The 18361-nt window shown below is 36.7% G+C and overlaps 1 protein-coding gene across 1 annotated transcript in view; it reads right to left on the reverse strand.

The window, feature by feature from the left end:
* Positions 1-511: 511 nt before the first annotated feature.
* The window catches only part of LOC131064779 (small RNA-binding protein 11, chloroplastic), a 37237-nt gene continuing 19387 nt past the window's right edge, over positions 512-18361 (reverse strand). Inside the window, exons 2-4 of the mRNA XM_057999046.2 lie at positions 1549-1617; positions 1326-1432; positions 512-1240 (exon numbers count right to left, since the gene is read on the reverse strand). Coding sequence (XP_057855029.1) covers positions 1094-1240; positions 1326-1432; positions 1549-1617 — 323 coding nt within the window. The 3' untranslated portion in view covers positions 512-1093. The remainder of the gene's footprint in view (positions 1241-1325; positions 1433-1548; positions 1618-18361) is intronic.

The raw sequence follows: 18361 nt of genomic DNA on the forward strand, positions 1-18361 counted from the left end.
TCAATCTGTACCCAAGCCCGAATTGAACAAGGCAACTTAGAAAAAGAATAACATTCAGGACAAAAAGAGATTTGAACATAAATGGTCAGTAAATGCTTTCTTAGAATATCACTTGGTGGTTATCACACATCAACCAATCTTGGCAAGATCTTGTGGGTAGTAAACAGATTAACTTCATGAAAGAAAAATGTGCAGCCGATATAAGAAATTTAGGTGTATTTGGCTTTGTCCTTTCTACCTATTATCAATAGAAACAAGGTTTAGGTGCAGGTGGCTGGTTCTTTCTATTTAGCAAGATTAGCTTTAGTGGTTGTTAAACATCAAGAGTTAAGGATAAAGGAATAACATATAAATCCTTTGAATTTGTTATAACAACAGAATTTGAGTACAAGGAAGCCAGGGTGAGAAACAATGAACAAGTAGATCTCAGAGTACACTGCACTTGATGGTTGGGATTTGTTAGCGCATACAGAAAGTCAAAGGCACAATTAGGGATACATGGCTCAGGAACTGAGTCAAAAGTGATTAATAAAAGTCCTGAACATGATTTATAATAGATGAATGTTCATAACAATAAATGGAAGATGAACTTTTCAGAAATTAGAAATGACATGTAACCAAATTCTGAAAATGTGTAAACTAGTATGAGTTGTCATTATCGGTGTCATCATGGTAATTCAGATGTAGTTCTCAATGAGAAATTGGACCATATATTACAACGGAATTTGACTAAGTAAAAAAGCATACAGAACAAAATTACCTGAAGAGGATGGTTGACTAACTTCCAGTTAAATTTTGACCTAATAACCTAAGAGGTGTTTCACTTCAAAAGTATTTCTTCATAAATGGTGAAAACTTTAGAGGTGCTTGTCTACAAGAATGGTACCAGCCTATATGTTTTCTATCAGAGGAAACACAACAAAGAATTAAGCCCTTGTGGTTTTATAAGGATTCTAGTCTAGCTTTCTTCCATATCTTCTATTATTTTATATACTAAAACCGTTTGAATTTCATAGAACTGCAATCCCAAGCAACATGCTACTGGTAACTTTGGGAAATTCGTGGGAACGTGTGAAAGTTTTGAATCCAAGAATTAATATTTTCCGAAGTCCTCCCCACCAACTGCTGTTTCCTCTCTGTCAAAAAAGGGAGCTGTAATGCCCGGAAGATCCCCACCAAGCTGAGATTTGGCCCATTTGGGTTTAGAAGCATCCACATAGATTATCCTCCCATGCAGAACCTGGACAGATTTATAGAATCTTTCAACATACAAATCAATATAAGGCATCTACAGAGAATTGCACAAAAAGAATGAAAAAATGTACCTTGCCACACATTTCACTCTTCGCCTTTTCAGCATCTGCTTCAGAAGCATACCAAATAAATCCAAATCCTTTTGATCTTTGTGAACCCCTATCCATTATGATTTTGACTAGAATGGCCAAGGTTTTGAGAGAATGTAGTAAAATATTAGTATATAGGCAACATGCATCTCAATTCCACAAATTAACCTTTCCTGGGGAAAAAAAGCTTGTACATACTACATACCATCAACTACTTCACCAAACTCCGAAAACTTCTTTCTCAAAGCATCCTCTGTTGTATAGAAGGAAAGTCCTGGCATACAGTATATTTACGGTCAGGATTTCAGTTTTACATTCTCTTCTAGTTTAGAATATGTATACCCCTAAACATATTTGAATGGGAACATGCAGTTGGTATATACATTCCTTGGTTTATTCATAAACTTGGGTTCTTAACTGTCTAACTGAGATGTCCAAGAAATAAAAAACTAAACTTTTAACAATACAGTTTTGTCTCTTCATGGAATTTGATGTTTTCGGTGTCTATTTATTAGTTCAAAGTTCAAAGCTTGAATAAATAAACAGTGACCAATCCTTAGACTGTCACAATTAGAAATGTTTGAGATACAAAAAAGGAGTATCTACTTCTAGAATGAAATTCCTATTATAAGTTACTAGAGGATGTCGCTGAATGATGTACACAGAACTATTCTTGCCAACTAGATTGTCAATTAAATAATATTGCTATAAAACATTTTGGACAAATCACATTGTGGAGTTACAATTCTTGCTGTTAATATCTTAAAGCAAAAACCAGATGATAATTTAAAGCACTGATTTGAGTATGACATATGTTTCCATTATATAAATGGATCTTATTGTATAGGTTGCAAAAATCTTTGTATCTTTATGAGTACTTTAATGTAGCAAGAAAATATAGATAAATACATGGAATAATTACCAGTTCATATATTTTTAAATTGTATTGTCACCCCCCAACTTGCCAGCCATAAAATATTTCCGTTAAGGGGCTTCAGATTATAACAGATGCTTATTAGAGACTTGGATGATGTGATACAACGTTATTTAGAATTACTTGAGCTCATTGGCAACCGCATTGAAAAAATATTAGAGAGAACCATGGGCTTTATTCACTTGTCTTTTATGTCAAGGTTTCACAACATTTCCATATCTAATACCTTAACCTATTGTTCATAAGTTAGCATGGAAGGGGATAGAACTTGAGGGGTGGTAAACAATGCCAAGGCATGACAAGAGATCATTGGGTGGTCCATGTAAACTTTGATGTGTCATCACCCTACTTCTGAGGAGTACCATTATCAAATCCTTTTCTCCTTGATTATATTTGAAGTATAAAAATTTCTTCTCCCAGAATTTATGACCATTGATGTCACAGTTGCAGTAAAGAATTACAGTTTTTTCTCTACTTGTTTTGGTGTCGAAAGGTTTGGGCTGATTTTGATTGTGTTAAATCTGGGTTATACATAAGCGTCTTTGCTCTCAGTAAGGAGGAGCGTAGGACCTCTGCTGTTCCATATTTCATGATTACAATTCTAGGGTAATTGAGTGCCTATTGGTACCCTTTGGCATAATGGAGTCTAATGAAATGCAAAAAGTTGCTGTTGACAAATCTAAGATAGAGAATTTGTAACATGAATCTACCGAATAGCCAATTTCAGCAGAAATTCAGGGATTGTTTTTAGATCGAAATCCGTTCTCTGAACATCTTCATGGGAAGAGGAAACCGATTGTTCTATTCATAGCAGTAAAATCATTCTTGGCAATAATTTAGCAAATCAAAAGATCATGTTTTCAAAAAATCAAAGATAAAATCAAGAAAAAATAAGGGAAATTTTTAATTATCAAAAAATACACTAAAAAGGAAAAAAAAGCATGCTGTTTTTTAAATTTAAAGACATTTTAATTGTACAGAGATATAGAGCAAAGAAAAATGAGTCTTACCCCATGAATTTTGAAAATTAAGTTTTTTTATTTATGTTCATATTGCAAATTACATTGCATTGCACAATGCATAGATGATAACTACATAATAGTAGTTTCAATTAGAATCTACTTTGTACAAAATTAGTCTACAAACTAAGTATAGAGTTTCAAAAAACCCCACATAGCCAAGACTCTTGCTCCTACGGAGATGCCATGTCCCCTTTTCCAAACTGGTACCACTAAGAAGACCTCTAGCCTATCTTTATTTCCCATAGGCTAAAAAATTAGGTAAGGCAAATGTATTTTTTAATTGGGCCTGGAAATTGCATATTTAAGGGGCAACTTAATAATATTATCTATACAGTTTAAAAAATGTTTTTAAACATTAATTATTAAAAATGTTTTTAAATACTTAGGCGAGAAATTTTTAAATGAAGGTCCCAGGTGCTTTGGAGAGGAATATAAAGGTGGGGATCGGTTTCATTTGGCATTTTGATTTCACTTCCTGGATTTGAGGTTTGGCTCATTCCTTGCGTCCACAGACAATAACCCTTGGCTGATTCAAAGATCTTGAAGGATGAAATCCCTCATCTCTATTTAGGGCAACTCTTCAAAAGGGTTGCATTGGAGCTAAATTTTGGCAATTTCATGCACATATCAGGATTGTCGCGATTTGATTTGCAAGAAAATATCTTATTATCATCAAAGTGATTCCATCACTACATTTTCAGATTTTTCTTCATTTATTGTTGCTCATTTATCATTTATTTTTTAAGCATCTACATGCTAAGATAATTCTCTACCATTGAAGGTTTATTCCTAGGTGCAAACCTACACGTCAAGGCACAATTGAGAGGTGACCAGAATTCTGAACTGTTTTACTAGCATTTCTGGATAGCCGTACAGCACTAATTTGCAATATTTGTGAAGTGACCAGCATTTGCAGTCTCCAGGATTTGGCACCAGCCATAAGGAGGCTATAAGACAACAATTATTGCTGTTCTAGAACTGTTCCAGCTGCCCAAACATTCATTTCAAACATGTTGCAACTGCACAACTTCCTAGCTTCCACCATACAATCCTTCCTGTGTCGTACAACTGCATTTATTCATTGTCAATTTGGAGGGTTGCTGCCTAAGTTTCATCTGAATAGGTCTATGTGGGTGGATTCATGACATTCTATGATCTGAAATTTGATGTTTATGCAGCCATTTTGATATCAGCAGTTTTAATTTTCCAGCAGTAGATGTTTGAAATAAAAAATAATCTTTGGGTTTCAATTTGATGTTTTCAATCAAAATCAGATCTGAAAATAATTACTGCTCTATGGTTTGTACTGCTGTAAATTCATAAATCTACGAGTACAATTAAAAATTTGGGCATCTACATGATTGATTTACTATTGTGGTTGTGAATGCGGGTTTATATCAGCATATGAGGGTGAAGGGAGTGCTATAGGAAATCATAGAACCATGGTGGTTATATACGGTGAAAAATGATAATGACAAACTATTGCAAAACTCTAAAGATCCAACCACAAGAAAAACCCTAGTTCTACAATAAAATATTCACCATACACCAATGAAGAAATCTAAGAACATGCAAATCAACAAATTGAAACAATAATACCATTCAGATGCCAAGTAGAGTTTGATCTCTATTGATCTTGTTTGATATATTTGCTCTCAGATTTTGTATTGTGCACAAGAGCTCAACAAAGAACGGAATTATGGTTGTGAAGTCAATTGATTGCAAGAAGGCCTGATTACATATGTCATTATTTTTAGATAGCTGATTAGGATTGCAATGATGAGAGAATCCTCTTATATAAAATACACTTTAGCAAATGGAGGGATTTAAGAGGTGAAAAAACTAGATGGTCGGCTAGGATTAAATGGAAAGTAGAGGAAATAATAAAATATGAAGGGGGTAGGTAGAAGAAGATTAAAAGATAAATGGCATGTGTCATAGAGGGGAAAAAAGCTAATAAATTAATTAAATAAATAAAGATTTATTTAATTAATTCAAGAAGTGGGACCAATTAAATATATAAGATTTATTTAACTTAGAGAAAAGATAATTTAAATAAATAAAAAATATTTATTTAAGTAGAGAAAGCCTAGAAAAGGATAAATGAATTAATTAAATAAATAAAATTTATTTAATTAATAGAAGACTTACGATAAAAAATAATTAAATAAATAAAAATATTTATTTAATTATGACAAGACAATTTTAGGTGTCTACAGCGGCTTTGGCATCTAAGCCCTTCCAACCCAAGTTCCCATAGAGAGAAAAAGATCCTCAAGAGGAAGAAGAGACAAATTAGTAGGAAGATAATTTTGCAGAGTATAGAGCTCTTGGACCATAGTTTCATGCCCAAATGTCACTCAATAATTTATGCAACTTGAAGCTGAAGCATAGGAAGAATAGAGAAAGAAGTACAAATGCAGATCTCACAAGGATCTAAAAAATAGATTGGGTAAGCTAATCATTCCTACTTTTCGATGGCACAAATAGGAGTACTGCTTGTGTGAAATATACCAGCTTGAAAAAAACTTTTGCAATTCCTAACGGCAGATAAGTCTACAGTAGTATTGACTCAACTAGGAAAGAAATTGTGCGACCCAGGATTATTTTCTCAGATGATTAATAAATCAACACAGAAGATACTCAACAGTTTCAGAATAATATCCAGATGGTTTCATGTTTCTTTCATTTACCTCAGTCCTTAGCACAATAATGCACCACCTGGCAATGTTCAGGAATTCATATCATACACTGGCAGTCTGCATTCATACAAACAACCTCCCTATTCACTCAGCAATTATGAAATGATGACATTCTACTCAACTCAGATATACAATCTACCTCTGTGTGGAAGCAGAGATAAGTGAACTTAATCTTCTATGCTCATGGCCCTTGACTGATATGTATGGATGGCGATGGAACGGTCAGATGCTTATGTTTAAAGGTGCAAGCAGCTACTTCTGTCATGAGTTCTTTAGGCTGCATATGGTTTCCAATTCTCCTCTGAGCTTATGCTGACTTGACCTGATTTCCGAATTGATATCCCGTCACAACCTCACATCCCACCAGGCACCTGGAAGTTGCACAATCTTCCTCGGGAGCTATTGTTGGATCTGTTATTCCTGAGATCTCCCTGTATCCTCTCTTGATGCATTGAACCTGTGCAGTGGTGCAAATCAGAATTACCCAGATCAAATGTTGGAAACAATATTACATGAGCAAGGATAATGATAAGCAATAACTCTGGCAGGGATTCTGTCCCACCAGCTTATAGGTCGCCCAGGTTTGCATCTGAGCAGGCCTGATTTTGCATTCATTTAACACTGAGATGATGAAAACCTTTCCCACTTGTCTTTGAATACCAACCAGTATGAATACAAATTTTCCCAAGGTCAGCCACAGGGAAATAATCGCCCAAACATAAAAAAGTCGGCCAAGATTAAGGAATGCGACCTTAATAAATTTCTATCCAAGTCGGCCTAGAAACCATTAGGAAAATTATTTAATATTTTCATCTATTAATAATTTTATTTATTATTTACTTTCTATTTTGGGGCTGGCCGACCCAGCCATAAATTGGGGACATTACCTTGTGTTCCAATGCAAAAGCTAGACACCTACCTTTCACTAAACCCTGTGTACAAGGAAGAAGGTATCAAATTTGCTACACTTCATTTGGATGGCATAGCACATGAGTGCTGGTATCATGGATTGATTATCCAAAGACACGGTTTGATTAGCAATTATGATGAATTCAATCAGAGATCGACTGACAAGTTTGATATGAAGTTCTTGGAGAGTTGCTTAATTGAGATAGAGTGGTATTGTGGACAGTTATGTGTAGGAGTTTCAAAGATTACCAGTTATGGATATGGATGTTTCAAAGAGGGGACTTGATCTTTTTCATAGAGGATTTGAATGAACCACTTGGAGGTTGGGTTAAGGTGTTTGATCCTCCATACTTATCAGAAGTCAATAGGATAGCTCTAACCTTAAAGACTTCAATTCTTTAAAAACAAATTTCAGCATAAGGCAACACCTCCTGCACTATAGAAGAAAACATTTTACAAAGAAGTCTCACATCAAAAGGAGATGCCATGGAAAGTAGGCAACCAAGAGGAATCGAAGAAGGAACTTAGAAGAAGGCACACTACATTGAGGTAGCTTTGGAGGAGGAACCAGAAGTAGGGGATCCTGAACCCGAAGTTTTTGAGATAAAACAAGGGAGATCGAAAAAAGAAGTTTCAAAAGGTACTCTTTCCGCAGTTTAGACACTCCTAGGTATCATTCATTGAGTTTGTAGATATTTGTAGAAATAGAAGATTATAGTATTGATTGATAGAGGAGCAACTCATAACTTAATTGATGAGGGTTTGGTATCCAAGAGAGGATTACATAGAGGATTTGGATGGGTTCAATGTCAGTTGCAAATGGGTTCACTATTACTTGCACTAAGAAGATACAACTTGACATTATTTTGGGAAGACAGAGAGCGTGTAATGATTTCTCTGTTGTTGAACTAGGAAAAATCAACATGGTTTTGGGTGTGTAGTGGCCACATTCTCTTTGGAAGTTCACACAAAACGAGCTAAAATTCAAAGTAGAAGGAAAGGAGGTAACACTATAAGATATTGCCAATGGAGGACCAACAATTATTTCAGCCAAGAGGTTAGATAGATCTTTTCGTAAAGGCCAAGTGACTTGGGCAACATGTTGTTTCATAGCTAATACAAGATCCTCCAAAGGTGAGAAGTCTTATCACGTTGATATTTAGTCTATTTTGGAAAAGCACAATTATAATATTCAATAATTTACCTCCAAGATTTTCATTGAATAGATGATTTCAACACATCATAAAGCTTGTGACTAGATCCAAGTCAATTATCACCACCTCTTATAGCCATCCAAGAAAGCATAGGGAAGAGAGAAAAAAAACAGTTAAGGAATTTTTTATATGGGACACATCATACCTAGCTTTAGCCGATTCGCATCTTTCACACTCTTGGTCAAGAAGGATGGTACCATGATGATGTACATTGATTACAAGGCTCTCAACAAGAAGACAATTAAGAACAACTACCATATTCCTAGGATCAATGAGTTGATAGATGAGCTTCATGAGAAAGTATACTTCTCCAAGATTGATCTTCACTCAGGATATCATCAAATAAGGGTAAAAGAGGAGGATGTACACACGACAACTTTTAGGTGTCACTATGGGCATTATGAGTTTTTGCAATTTGGCTAGAGAGATGAACCAGCCACTTTTCACTAGCACGAATCAAGTATTCATTAATCAATTGAGGAAATTTATGTTGGTTTTCTTTATTAATGCACTTATCCATGCCAAGACTTGGGAGAATCATTTGAGACACGGTGGTGAGGTGCTTGGTATTTTAGAATAGCAATCATTCTATGAAAGGTCATTTCAGTATGAGTTTGGGATGACAAAGATCTTGTATTTGGGGCATAGAATTAGTGCCCAAGCTGTTTAAGTAGATGAGAAGAAGATACATGCAATCCAATATTGGTCCCCTCTTAAGATTGACACAATTTTGAAGCTTCTTTGGTTTGAGCAATTATTACAAGAGGTTTGTTAAAAGATTCTCACAATTGGTTGCACTATTGATAGATTTGAACTAAGTTATTGGTTCAAGTTCCAGTTCAATGGTTTGGTTCACGGTTTCGGTCAAATATTTTTGGGGGGTTGGTTTTGTTTTGGGTTTGTATAGGACTTTTGGGGCCATAGATTTGGTGTTTTTGACGTTGCAACCTTATAGACAATCTTCTATCAAAGGGAATGGAGAGGAAAATATCAAGCCACATTTATATGGGCCTTACAAAGTTTTAAGTGGAGAGGTTTCTTATAAGATTGAATTGTGAAAAAAAAGAAGCAAAATCCATAATGCGTTTCATGTTTTATGTAAGAGGGCACTCGGATGACATGTCACTCCTGCTAAAGACTTGCCACCTCTTGATGATGAGAGTAAGTCAAGTTTGGTGCCTAAAGCTATCATTGATGTGTAAGAGAAGAAACTAAGGAATAGACATAACATAGAATTTGGTGCATTGGAAGAGCCTTTCATTTGAGAATGTTACTAGGGAGGGTGCAGAGATTTTTGATCATCCTAATCTACAATTACTTACAAACAAGCAATTTTGAGAAGAGTGGACTATCATGTCCCCTTTTCCAAACTAGCATCATGGAGAAGACCTCTAGCCTATCCTCATTTCTCATGGGCTAAAGGATTAGTTAGGAAAACACATTTTTTAGATGGACCTGATAATTTCATATTTAAAGGGCAACTTAACAATATCATTTTAATAGATAAAAAGTGTTTTTAAATGCTTCATTATAAAAAAAAGTTTTTAAGTACTTTGGTGGAAATTTTTTAATTCAAGGGCCTATTTTGGAGAGGAATAAGAAAGCGGCGCTTGGCTTCACTTGGCATTCCACTTTCTAGATTTGATCTTTGGTTCATTCCTTGCATCCAAAGACGAAAACCGAGGTTACCAGGAGACTACTACTAAGACTGGTACAAGAGATTGGTACCGATACCAATATGTCTATTTTTGAAAAACAGGAAATGGGGGTACTTGGAGATGCCAATTTTTTTAATATAATTTAATAATTTATTAATTTGCTAACATTAAAACTAAAAGTATCAGTATCAATTGCAATGAAAGGAATCTAGGATAGCCATATCAATTACTGCTATACACCCACTCCCACAGGTCTTGCCATCTTGCAAGGTTGTTTCATTGGTTTATACATTTGTCATTTTTAAGGCAGAAGTACTTGTCACATATGTCTTTTCAACTATGGGCAGGTTGTGCAGGAGTCGTCCAGTTATTATAAGGCAGCTCCGGTGTTTTCTCGTTCCAATGCAAATCAGAATGATAAGAGTATGTCAATAGGAAATAAAGATTTAATAATTTATTTAGCATTTTATTCTGCCTACAGGAACAAAGATAAATGCAAAAAAGAAAGGTGAAGCACAGATATGCTGAAAAAACTTATCATATATCCCTGGTTGCATGGAAGAATACAATTGACAAGCAAAAATAAGCTCGCGTGACGGAAATGGTGGAAAATAAACTCACGCTATAGGGAAACAGGGACAAAAATGATATCATGTTTCACAATTTAGGTTTCTTTTTTAGGCAACTGTTTCTTGAATTTCGGGAGGTCTTAGTCTTGGAAATGCGTACCAGTTCCCAAGATGCATCCCAAGGGGCCGGAGACAAGTCTCCTTGCAACTACAATAAAAACCCTTATCTAATTTAGAGATCTTGGAGGACAAAAACCCTCTTGGATTTCCACGTCTAGATTTGGGGAACAAAATGCTCATATCCATTTAAGGCATCTCCACATAGAGGTTGCATTGGAGTTGAATTTTGGTGATTTGATGCACACTTCAAGAATGTGGCAATTTGGTTTGCAAGCAAATATTTTCTTGTCATTAAAGGGATTCAAATCATCACTACATTTTCAAAATTTTCTACATTTATTGTTGCTGAATATCATTTATTTTTAGAGTAATTTCATACTGAGATAATTCTGTACCATAGAGGGTTTATTTTTGGGCACAGCCATACAAGTTAGCGCACAATTGAGCACCAACCAGCATTCCGAACCATTTTACTAGCATTTTTGGATGGCTGTACAACACTAATTTGCAATATTTGTGGAGCGACCAGCATTTGCAGTCACTAGGGTTTGGCATCAGCAGTAAGGAGGGTATTAGAGAACATTTATCGCTGTTCAAGATCTGTTCCAGCCACACAAACATTCATTTCAGACTTGTTGTGACCATACAGATTCCTAGCTGCCACTGCACAATCCTTCCCCTACATTATAAGCTACATTTACTTTTAATTAGAGGGTTGCAGCCTGAATCTCATCTGTACAGATATATGACTGAATTTATGACATTCTATGATCTGAATTTGATGTTCATGTAGCCATTTTGTTATATCAGCAGTTGTAATTTGCTAGCGACAGGTATTTGAAATAAAAGTCAGTCTTTAGGTTTCAATTTAATGCTTCCAATTGAATTCAGATCCAAAAATGATTATTGTTCTAGGGTTTATATTGTTGTACATTCATAAATTTGCAAGTACAATTAATAAATTGGGAATCTACATGAATGATTCAATGTTGTGGTGTGAATGAGGGTTTATTTCAAGAGAGTCCAGCCAATTTTTTCATTTCTAGTTTGCTGTTTTCAGTTTTCATGTTGCTTCAAACATTCAAAATAATACAAAAATTATAGTATGGGCACATTATAGAAGGACATAATGGTGAATCTCCTGGTCAAAGCCTCTCTTGATTCATTCAAACACATCATTATCAATGTCCGCCTCCCAAGGAATTTCAAAATCCTTAACCTTGAAAGAGGGTTTCTGTTTATTTCATCATATGCAATTTAATTAGAATCTAAATCAATCTTGTCAAGGTCAATTGGCTGGTTTTCCTTGATGATACCTGATTTTTCTCCTATTGAAATCAAATTTGAAAAATAAAAGAAAACAATATTTACAATTACATGTATTTATGAGCTCTAACCCTGATCTTTCTTAAGCTTCAAGCATAGGTTTTGGTGAACAAACACCAAGCCAATCGTCTATTGTTGCATCAAATGGTTGTGTTTCTTGGAATGTATGTGTTCAAACACACTCCAAGAGAGCTCAAGAGCCAATAAATTGAATGGATTGTCAAAATGTGCATCACCATACATCAAAAAATTTTGATTTCTTGGCAACAAAATTCACATCGTCCGTTTAGGATAGGGAATTGTTTCTCCATGCATCTCAATAGGCCATGTGTGATCTTGGCATCGCCTCTAGATAAGGGGCTACAAAACAATGGTGGATTTTGATAGTAACTAGCCACATGGAGAGGAGAATGCATTTGTCATCAATAATGTCCAACAACAACATGTACCTCATTGGTGCTATCCATCATCTCATACTCATACTCCATGGAGAATTTATCCCCATCCATTAGTCTCAACTTTTTCTAGAGGATTTGTAAATTTGACAACCTATTGTGCCTCATCTAAAAAACTCATAGAAAAAATGTACTCTGCCATGCATTTGCCACTATTTGATTGGTGTAGCTAGATTTCATTTGCTCATTTGAAATAAACATTCATTTTTGTTGCCAAGGAGTTTGCAATTCAAGGAAGTGTGGAGCAAATGTTGTCACCCCTGGTCGAAGTATTCCTTGCCCTCTATGAAGATGTGCATCTTTGCAACACCCCTATGTGATTGTAGATGAACTTGGTAATAGTGTGGGCCTTTTGCAATACCTTCTCAACCCATTCAAGTTTTATAATGTCCTCTAGGGTTCGATCAAGATAGTATGCTATGTACATGCTAAATAACATAAAGGGATACTTGTCAATCAAAAGTCTCCTGGTAACAACACAAGCAACATGTCTACAATAAATTGAATCACATTTTGTGGTCATACATCTATGATCACCTCATCAAATATTTTAAACAATCCACCCATGGATTTGACCCTATTTGATGCATCCATGAATTGCAAAAAGATCATGCCAAGATTGCACAAAATAAGGAAGTTGATGAGAATTTGGATCCTCTTATTCATCCACTTGTCTACAATTATAGTGTGTCTAGTTTTTGCTTGCTCTACTTGATGTTTGGGAGCATTGGTAATGTCTTTTGCTATATCATTCACCATATCAATCCTCATTGCCTCATATGATGCAGCTTTGAAACCAAGATCTACAATTGCAATGGCATCTGCCATACTGTTGACGTGTATTTTGTACACAATCATACACAGAATAAAATACCGACAGGCATCTTATCCTCTCTTGAGAAAATAGTCTCTAACTGCTGAAGATCTGCAAAAGGATCAGTTAGATGGACTCCAAGGTTCTTTTAGTGGGGTCTCCACGTGTGGACAAGCTTTTAGTGGTATGATGTGATTTGCTGTTTCCTTCAAGGCTTCTTACGGATTCAATGGTTCGAAGATTTCACTAATCTAAAAGGAACTTTCAAAAAAACGGAAAAGGGACAGGGTTTAAGTAAATCTAATCTAGCCTAACCCTAGGAACGACTTAGCATGAATGAGATTTGGCAAGACTCAACCAATTTCAATTTCGCCATAAGACAACAACTCAACTGAAATTAGTGCGATCTTCTAAGGTAATAATGGTGTTCAATGCATCAAAGACCAAGGACACTACTACGAAGGTACATATCCTAGATGCGAAAATGCTTGAAGGTTAAGGACTCAAAGTGTTTTCCAGTCGACCACGCAAGGCATTCCTACAATCAGCAAGAAGCTAGTGGTTTGGATTGCGAATCCTACCAAATATCAAATCTCACACTTAGTCTTTCTAATTAACAAACTACTTTGATTGAGCGTGATTCAAGTACATCCAACAACCATGAAGATAACTCAAGAAACTTGCAACAAAACACCATAACTTCAATATTTTATTGATTTCCAAGTCATCATATACAACAATTGCTTGAACTTCTCTCTTCAAGACTCAATCTTGCTACAAAATAAAAATTGCTTACAATTCTAATCTCTCTATTTCACTCTTAACTCTATTCTCTATTAACTGACTATTACAAATGAAATGAAAAATGGGGGTATAAATAGCATCCCCAATTACAATGAAAGGTCCAGATCTAAAGCAAATCAACGGACAAGATCATGACACCCAAACCCTAATTAGGGTTTGTTACAAATGACCTCCTTTTTACTGAACAATATTAAATACATAGCCAAATATTAAATTTGGCACAAAAATCTAGGAGGTATCAACCAATGAGAAATAAGATGTCATGTCATCTGTAACAACCTTTCATCTAGAATCTTATTCCCTTTCCAATTTTCCTTCTTAGCATATGCAATGAATTTCGTCACGATTCCTTCGATTTCTGTGATTGGAATCTCGGGAAGATTCTTGATACTCTCTTCTAAGTGGATAACCTGATCAAATGCATCTAGAAGAGCTGCGTCCCAAGTAGGTTCAAGTTCCTTTGTTCTATCAATCAGGAGCATGGTGGCATACATTTGATCATACTGCTCATCTGTAACATCTGCGTCCTTGCGAAAGATGATAGTGATTCTATCCTCAAACTCTTGTAAATCCACATCTGTCTCGACCTCGATCCTTCTGCCAAGAATGGTACGAAGTACCTCAAATACTCTGTCCTGGATCGGATTGATCACCTCCTCAACTTGACCACATCTAACACTGATGTCCTCAAAGAGAACACTCTTTATATGGAGTAAGGTTGACCACTGAAACAAACTGTGAGAATCACCTTCTAAGATCCTCTCTTGTGCTAAAATTCTTCTAGATGTATGTCTTATAACTTTCAAGACAGGGATGACAACGTCCTTGGTATGGGCAAATGCAGCTACTGTTGCCATCAATCTGTGGATTATCTCAAGAACTTGGATAGCCTGATGGGTGATCTTCGACATCCTTGTAATAAACTCAATGGCCACCGTGTGAGATCTATCCATCCAATTACATGTACGCTGAACCATATTCCTGAATCTTTCTGCTTCATTAATTGATTGAAGGGGCAATGCCTGCAATGGTGATCTAACTGGATCCTGACGTCCCAAAGGTTCATTGATGTGACTGAAATATGTCCTCCATGCACCGACCTCTCTCTCGAGCTTTCTATTCTTTTCTACTTCTTCTCTAAACTTATCCTTCAATGCCTCAAATGTGTCGGTGGCATCATCTAAAGTCTGCTCTGCTGTGGATGGTCCTAACTCAATAGTCTGTATATGATAGTGTTCTGCTAGGATCTCACCCTCATATTTGTCTGCTGCCGGTGTAGCTATCTGCAGTTTTCTAGATCCAGTCTCATCTCGAATCATCTTGGACATCTTTGTAGCCTTCTTCTTCTCTGTTGTCATATGTGAGCGTCCAACAAGGCTCTCTAAATCGATTGCACTGTCCTCGTCCTCAATTACGATCACCTTAGTCAATCTTTCCTTCAACCAATCTGGGATATTTGATCTTGTCTCTTGAACTTGAATTTCTTTGTGTACTACTTCTTCTTGTCTGGGAGGAGATGTTACTTCATTATCATTATCTAAATCATAGTCTTGGAGAGATCCATCGGATGAAACATGCTGTGCCTGTTCTTCCTCCTGTCTGTCATTCTGTACCATCGATTCCATGGATTCTTCCATTCGAACTGTTCTATCTTCTGGCCTGGAAGAAGTACCTGGTGTTTGATCTTTGTTAGCACCTTGCTTTTTCTTGGAAGGCTCTTTCTTTTCTGATCTTTCCTTTCTCTTTGAACCTCTCGGATGGAGATTGCTCTCACTGGCACATCGAAGGTTACCTTCTCCTGAATTCCTAGGATTAGGATTGCCTTCACTAACACTGGCTCCACCTTCGGCTGGCTTTTCTTCCAAAGTAAAAGACATGGCTATGCCTTGTTCTCTCAACTTCTGATGTTGAACGTCTACCCATCTGCGAGTACAAGACAAGACTGGTGCCATCAAATCGTCTAAATCCACGGCTTCGGGCTCATTCCAATCCAAACTTATTGTTTTGCTTTCTCTATCATATGAAGATTGGATGTGCCTGCCGTTGTCCTGAGCTTGGTCGGCCACTCTGTAAATCTTACATTTCCTGATGAAATCCAAAGGCAATCTAGAATGTATCTTGCGTTTCACTTCAAGATCATCTAGGAGATTCATCATAAAATCTTCAATTTGGTACTCATGTCTAAATCTTCTACCGACTGTCTCCTCTAAATGTCCATGAGGATCAAAACTATTCCTCCAAGCAAAAGATGAAAAAGGATACAAGGCTAACTCCCTCTCTGCGTCATCCATGGCTGAGACATTGGGACATACCTCAACTGAATTACCCAAAATAATAGGTACCTGAACTCCATTCTGATGTCTGTGTCTGAATGCCTTCACATATGCTGCCAACTGCCTTGTTACTTCAAGTAACACAATTCTATCTGTCGGGTACCTTGGCAACATGTATGGAGGTAAAGGACATCCATACACTCTAATGTAAGTGAACTTGGGAAACTGAATGAACCAAGTACCGTACCTCTTGATTAATTCCTGGGCATCCTGAGATAATCTGTTGTGAATCCCTCCTTGCAACGTCCTGGTGATGTTCATCGTGAAAGTATCATTGATTAACTTGTAGTTCTTCCCTGGTGGATGATGCAAGTAGGTATAGGATTCACAAACTCTGACCTCGCCGGGTCCTCTTCCAATCACTCCTCTGTGAGGTAGTCCTGCGTACTCAACGCTCCTGATTAAGGCATAGATGACGTATGAACTCATGTGGAAGGACTTAGTAGCCCTGAGTCTTCTCAACTGTACGTCCAAGCAATGGCTAATTATTCTAGCCCAATGTATTGTACCCTTTCCTTGAACAATCACCTGGATGAAATAAAACATCCATTTCTCAAAATAGAAGGCATGAGGTGCTCCTGTAACTCTGTTGAGCATGGTGATCAAATCTCTGTACTCCTCTTGGAAATCAATCCGATGTGGTGTGTTCGGTACTTTGCTCAAACGGGGACGACTCTTAAGTAGCCAGTTCTTGTTGATTATGCTTAGGCAAGCATCTGGATCATCATCGTACACTGATCTGGCTCCTTCAATGCTCTTGTATATCATGTCCCTGTGCTCTGGAAGATGGAAGGCTTCACTTATGGCCTCCTCTGAAAGGTACGCCAAAGTGTTTCCCTCATTGGACACAATTGTCCTGGACTGTGGATTGTAATGACGGGCACACTCGATCATCAACTCGTGGCACTGAATAGCTGGAGGAAAACCGGCCGCCTTGATAATGCCACTCTCTATTATTCTCCGGGCGACAGGTGATGGCTTGCCGATGTAAGGGACCTCTCGGAACTTCTTCGTGCTAAAGTTTCCCAAGTTTGTATCTCCAATGTTGCTCCACTTGGGCACGATCTTGGTCTCCACTTCTTCGGTCTTCTGATCTTCTTTCATGAGAGCCGAGCGACTGGTGGATGCTCCCGCCTTTGGGGTCGCCATACCTACACAACATTTCATTATAAGAAATAGATTTTGCAATAAATAACGTAAATAAGAGAGATAGATTTTAGGAAACCTCATGATAAGTCCCTAGAGTTATCATTTCCTAAAATACAACGATTGAGCTAAGAGATTTACAATTCAAAATTTGAAATATGACGATGAATGAATAAAACAATAATAATTAAATCGCCATACCTCGATAGGGAGCTAACTCTAGAATGCAAAAAACAAAATTTGCCTAGGCAAAATTGAGGTATGAAGATAATCTTCAATATGATCCCCTCAAACTTGATTTCGCCACCTCTGGAGAGAATGTGATCTTCAAATTCGCACAAATAAAACACCAAGTCCTTAGCAAATTCACCTTAGGCGTGGTCTTGGATGGATCTTCAAATTCGCTCTACCTTTGATCTTCAATGCAATTCGCACCCCTTCAAACACACCTCGGACGCCTCACACCACCTTGGGAATGTCTAAGCGCCACCTTAGTTTGAAGTCGCACCACCTTTGGAATGTCTAAGCGCGCCACCCTTGGTCTTCAATTGAAATCGCACCACCTTTGGAATGTCTTCGCCACCTTGGATAAATGAAACTCGCACTATATTCGCCTCTTGTCAACTCGCATGAAAGAAGGTAAAATAATGATGTAGAAAATGATAATTCTACCCCCCTTATATAGCGCTTGCATCCTTTACCCCTTAGGCCGACTTAATAAAAATAAAACCATTTTTTAAATGATTTGCAATGACATAACAAGGCCGACCTCCATATATGAGCGCTTAAAATCGATTTTTTATTAATTAAATAATTAATTATTTAATGCCTTGCGTTTTTTAAATTGCAAATTTCGATTTTTAAATAAGGCAAAAATAATTAATAGATGTTTAACGCCACATTAAATGCCAATAAAAAATGGATTTTTAATTTTTAAATTGATTTAGCATTTAAAGTAAATTCGAATTGTTTAATTTGGCGCCAAAACTGGAAAATAAAGGGACGTACCTCA

Source organism: Cryptomeria japonica, chromosome 11 (assembly GCF_030272615.1).
Source record: "Cryptomeria japonica chromosome 11, Sugi_1.0, whole genome shotgun sequence".
Taxonomy (NCBI): domain Eukaryota; kingdom Viridiplantae; phylum Streptophyta; class Pinopsida; order Cupressales; family Cupressaceae; genus Cryptomeria; species Cryptomeria japonica.